The sequence below is a fragment of the Schistosoma mansoni genome (genome assembly GCF_000237925.1).
Source record: "Schistosoma mansoni, WGS project CABG00000000 data, supercontig 0037, strain Puerto Rico, whole genome shotgun sequence".
Lineage (NCBI taxonomy): Eukaryota > Metazoa > Platyhelminthes > Trematoda > Strigeidida > Schistosomatidae > Schistosoma > Schistosoma mansoni.
In genome coordinates this window covers 862,713-868,734 of record NW_017386026.1, presented here as the reverse complement: position 1 = coordinate 868,734, position 6,022 = coordinate 862,713, and the positions used below count along the sequence as shown (strand labels likewise).

Sequence of the window (6,022 nt, the reverse complement as noted above, 5' to 3'; positions counted from 1 at the left end):
CCAGCTCAGAGAACAAACCAACATCAAAATAGGAAATGTTGTTTGACAAACATATAGAATTTTCTATCGTAAAAAACTATGTTATCGCTAAACATTTAAACAAGGAGGTTTCAGAATAACTTTCATACAAACAAAAATCAATATAAGTTCACTGTCGTTTCCATCACTTTGTATCCATTGTCTTATCTGATTGATTGGAATAGACCATGAACTTAAATTACTGAACATATTGAAAATCTGTTTTATGAATTTGGTTCGTTTTTTAAAATTTATCATTATTTATGAAAAATAATATTTTCAAATGCTTCTTTTACAGAAATACTGTAAATTCTCATTGTTTATAATTACCAGTTTGTGTCCGGAAACTTTTGTCTAGTGTTATTTGTGCTAGTGACCAGTCCTGAATGAAAACTTACAGCATTCGATTTCGTCAGGTTTCTATGTAGCCAATTATAGTGGCCTAATATGTAACCGTTTCATCGCAATAAGGATTAAAAGCCTCGAACTCTTTAAGCCGACTTTAAAATATTCTCTTTACAAATTATTCAAAAATTTATTACGAATACGTAGCGACTGATCGGCTAAACTCAGACGATTGTAATTTATTCTTTTCAATCAGCAGCTATGGATGACTGATAGCAATTAGTTTATTCAGTTATTCAGACACGTGCTTCACATTCATTAGGTTGAGACCACGCTACTTCCAACCGAAATTTATGCTATCTTATGTTTCTGTAGTGAACAAGAACACAAGTGAGAACAATCGAATGTATTTGAACACAAGATTACAGAACATCTCACTAAAGTCGGAGAACCATACAGTAAATACTGAATTTGCAAAATGTCAGTCAATTGTCTCAAACATGACTGTTCCTTTTGCAAATATCAGTTAATCGTCTCAGACTTCATTGTTCCTGCATTTCCATACCAATTGCTTTCTCGTCCCGTTCTTTCCTTCTCGACCTCCTGCTGTCAGACATTCTAATCCTGACTATTGTTACGTACTACTCATGTCGATATAAGTAGCACATACCATAATTTGACCAATTCCACTAGATGCATTATTTTTTTCTAAATAGATATACACTGTTTAACCGAATTCTCATTAGAATTCAAGAATGATTAGGAATTTCAGTTAAAAATTAAATTATTTGACCAATGATAATCCTCTACTTTCACATCTTCAAACCCTTATCTTTCACATAATACTTATACTCTTACTACTTCTACCAATATGGGATTTGAATCGACAACTTCATCTCTGTGCTAATGTGGTATGGCAACTCGAACTGATGTACGTACGTACGAAGTTCTACGTTGTAACTGACTGACTGACTGTCGTTTTCTGAATCCTATATGATACTATATGATACCATTTTATAAGAATAGCTGTTCAGTGCAATCCATTTATTATTAATGTCTCAATTCACTAGTGTACATCAGTAACTCTCATAGTTACAACAACTGGTTATAAGTATCTGACTATCTATATAATTAACAGTTATCCGAATTTTCTTAATACCCTTTGATTAAAAGTTTACTCAAATAAGAAACATTGGTTAGGCAAGACTGTTTTGTCAATCACCTACAACCATTTAACATTCATACATTAACTGCCCCATATTAAATATCATAAAGTTGATGAAAAACAATATATATATTCTATCGTTTAACTTACTCTTGGAATTAAATTGATTTTTGATGTTAATAACCAATTATTTCCTATTTCACTTCTATCTTGTAATTGTTTTTTGATTGTTTTAAATAATGTTTTTTGGTTAATTTGCTTTTTGTTTTCAATATTTACTTGTCTTTTAATAGCCGTCGAATATTTTCGTACATTAGATTCATTTAAACATAATGAAGAAGAGTCCTTAGCTGAATAATCTTCTAATCTTATCTTATCTGATGAATGGTTATCAGTGGACGTTTCATGAAGCTCCTTAAACGGAATGTCACCTTAAATAAATATAAATAGATATTTAAGTGATTACAAATAATCATTAAGTATATTCATATATTTTACTGTGTTCTCATTCTTCCAAAATAGATGTAATATGGAAGGATTTTATTGAATAGTGACAATATATAAGAATCACAATAGTTTGTTCGCCCATATTAAGGTAGGCTATAGAAAATATGAAATGTTTTTCTGGACGTTTTAATGTTTCATATTAAAGAAGACTAATTCCGTAAAGTCATCTAAATAGTTCATGACGGACAATGCATAAACTAATAATTCGCACGTTATTTAGTCACTCATACGTGGCATAGTAACACAAAATGTAAATTTTACAAATAATAAATGAACAAACTCAAATACCAAGAATATGTGGCTATACAATTGATTGATTCACTTTACAACTTTTTTCAAATAATTAGACCCATTCAACTGATGTCATTTCGTGGATTAGATTCAGTTTGTCAAAAAAATAACAGTTTTGTAAGAGCTAACGGAAATTTGAAAACATAGTCTCTGATCCATTTGAAATTCCTCATACATTTACATTCATATCAGATGACTTCACATAAAGACGAAGCGTAACTGACTTCCAATAGATGTAAGAGGGATAATAGATTTATTAAAAGCCGAAAATTCGGGTTTTTAAGAATCAATATTGATGTAAGTAATACCACAGTATAAATGAAATTATTTAAATAATAATTAATTATTACATTCAAGTTAATTGAAATAACATTAATTTCCGACAATTATTTTACTTATCAGAATGATTACTATTACGGTATATAAGTAGTATAGACCAATAAGAGAAAAACACGTTACCTTGCTTAGTATAGTGTCGACTAGAAATCTTGAGTATAATCTGAGCATAATCTTCACATCAAGAAGATGTTGAGAATTGGTCTGATACAGATCAAAACTTTCTTATTGGTTTAGTTTAAAACTATTACACAGTAAATTCTACTATTGGATGTTTGATAATGAGATAGGGAATTTCACCATTTATGTTAGGATAGAGACACAGCTTCTCATCATTTTGTAAGCATAATAGTCTACTGAACCTCCACTTTCTTTACCTAATTAACATCATGCTTCTATCAAAAAAATAATCCTCAAATCGAAATGGGGATGATTAGGACAAGTTATATTCACTAAGAAGATAATCAAGACTCTGAGGAATATAACAAGTGAATACTTTCATAATACTGAAAATGACTCAAACTTATATTCCATTAAACTTTCGGTTACTTGTTACAAGTAAGCTTAAAGCAGAAAGCTTAGACTTCCTTAGACAATTATATCAAAAATGAAAGACCACACAAATACTTGCTTCAACTACCATAAATTTTAGGATGACTGTGAGTTCCCTACCTTTCAAGCATCAATACCATCCGGTTGATCCTTAAATCACAAGAAGATAGTCTTTTTGGTCAAATTATGTTGGAAATATGTATCGATTTCCAACTATATATTTACATTTATTATCTATGTAATAATTTATCTATATTCATCATTTTCCACACTAAATTCAACACTGTTTAATTACAGTACGCTAGTAGATTTACCTTACCACATAATGGATATCAGCTAAGCGAATATCCCTTTGTTATAACGGTTCGTTTTCTTTGTTTACACGAATGTGACGTTAATTTACCTTATACGAATATCTACACTAGATTCCCTCCCAGTGTCTACAGGACTTCAACACAACTCAGATCAAGAACGCGTGATTAGCCTAACTGGAACCAAAATCCGATACCATCCAACTACAATAAACAATCAACCAATAATAATAAGTAATAAGGATAGGGGGATATACAACTCATCTAACACTTGTCACCCTATCTACATGTCTGACTAGGCAGACAACCAATCATTATCATTCTCGCCCACACATCACCTTTCGAATTCACTTGTCTTACAAAAACAGTCGGTAAAACTGAACATTTTTGCGACAACTACTATAGCAGATATGCGTATTACTACATTTTTCAACAAATGGATGAAGCGAGGACAATTTTCTACTTTAGAAAATTCAGTCTACATATATCTTAAAAATATCATTTCTTCAACGTATTATCTTAAACTTCTGCCTTCGATGTTTCACAGTATTCCTGAAAGGGTTTCTAATATTTAACCGAAAATTGTATACTGAACAGGCTTCTGAAAAGTTTAACTTTTGAGAATGTCTAACGATGTTTAAGCAATTGAAACAAGATTTGCAATAACTTCCACAAGTGAGAGATGAGTTGAAAGGGACGATATTAGGGTATTTTATGCATTGTGACATAAAGTCTCTATGACCTCAGTTAAGTCCTTATCGGACAGAGTATATTGTACCGACTAAGTTAAATAAGTGCATTGATCAGAAGTTAATTCTTTTTATTACAATAAAACGTTCAACAATTGCTAGGTTTTTTTCCTGATGTAATTTTCATATTTTAGTGAAGCAAAGTATATTTAAGAAAAAAACTGCCCCTCCCTAAACATGGTCAAATCCTTACCGAATTGTCAAAGTTAATACTGTTGTTATAACGAATTACAAAACTTGAAACTGGGATTTCAAGACTCCTGCCAGTATGTACGTAACCAGTGAAATAGGATAAATATAAATTCATTATGTCTTTTGAAAATAATACCGAGATCGTAATCACTGTTGTACTAAAATAAATAATTCTCATTGTTAAGATATTTTAAAAAAAAGATCCTTGGATTGAAAACAGAGTCACCTAATAGATTTATCTCCATTCGAGAAATCCCATAGCCAAAACCTGTGAGTTGAGTTGGAATCGATCACATTAAACCAACAGATCATACGTCATCGATCAGATCAGATACAGGAAGAAAATATATGGATTGTGTTTGGAATATAAACCAAAATGTGTAAATAAGTAGTAAAATATTAACTGATTGTATTTACAACCGATAAAAGAATAGATAATAAACATACAAACAGTCGCAAATACATAGTTGATTCGCTAACTGAATTACATTAACATGTTAGTAGAAATACACTGTTGTTTGTTTGATTTAGTTTTATGTATCCAGAGTAATCGATTATGCATATTCAGAGTTGAAAAACAGTGTGCTACAAGTTTACCATCCATTAGGATACATTCACCTTACAATAACCTTTCTACTCATTATGTAGCATTCTATGATCCAACTATTAAAACTTATATAAACTCTTCAGATTTTCTTTAGTTAGTACGCACTTCATCTTATCAGTTTCCAAATTGTAAATAACTACTGTTTTTCATATATATTTTCAAATAACCTTACACATCCACCTGTACATATGTAATAGTGATAATCCTTACCTTTTAAATTTTTTAGTCAAACTATTCACTCTTCAATATGAAGTTATCTTCCAATACGATAACTTTTGTAGGCACCCGGTCAGAATCCATCAATTAAAATTAACTCAAATTATTCGACATCAACTGTTAATCAAACTTTATTTACACCAGGGTAAATTCATGTTTTACAATGTTAATAAATGATTCTAAATGTTGGTAAATGATTAAAAAAAGAAGCTTAACTGTGAAAGGTAAATAATCTAAGTATTCAGATAATACACCAAAACATTGATAATTGAATTAAAATGCTTGTTCTATTGTTTGTTTGTCTTTTTTTTAAAAAAAATTAACTTACTGAAAGTAGCTAATCGTTTATAACTTGGCACTTTATAAGGATTAAACACAATAGGATATATTGCATACGGTTGACTTTCAAGTACGATCGACATTATTCTAAAGGGAATTAATTAAGTTTTTATAAATATTAGATTGTAATGATTTGTTTCAATTCAGTTATTCAGAATTTCACCATTTATTTATGAAATTAAGATATCTAAATGTGATATTATTAAAGCTAAGCAAGATTTTATCAAATTTTATTTTTAAAAAAGTAAAGATGGATAGTGGCTAGCAGTGGAATCCAGGACGTGCGTTTCGTCCCATTTGGGACTCGTCAGCTGGATGTACCTGCATCTCAGAGTTGATGTTCACTCAAGGACTCGAACCCGGCACCTTTCTCTTCAAACGAGTGGCTGAATTT

At 30.6% G+C, this 6,022-nt stretch overlaps 1 protein-coding gene and 1 non-coding gene across 2 annotated transcripts in view; both read right to left on the bottom strand.

Moving 5' to 3' along the window:
- The window catches only part of Smp_167430 (hypothetical protein), a gene marked incomplete at both ends in the record, with an annotated part of 12,258 nt that extends 6,547 nt beyond the window's left edge, over positions 1 to 5,711 (bottom strand). The window contains 2 exons of the mRNA XM_018790744.1: positions 1,679 to 1,959; positions 5,618 to 5,711. Coding sequence (XP_018645984.1) covers positions 1,679 to 1,959; positions 5,618 to 5,711 — 375 coding nt within the window. The remainder of the gene's footprint in view (positions 1 to 1,678; positions 1,960 to 5,617) is intronic.
- A 255-nt stretch (positions 5,712 to 5,966) lies between these two features.
- The window catches only part of Smp_tRNA_00712_Pseudo_TTG.1.1, a 72-nt gene continuing 16 nt past the window's right edge, over positions 5,967 to 6,022 (bottom strand). Inside the window, exon 1 of the tRNA in view lies at positions 5,967 to 6,022. This exon is cut by the window's right edge and continues 16 nt beyond it. This is a non-coding gene — a tRNA.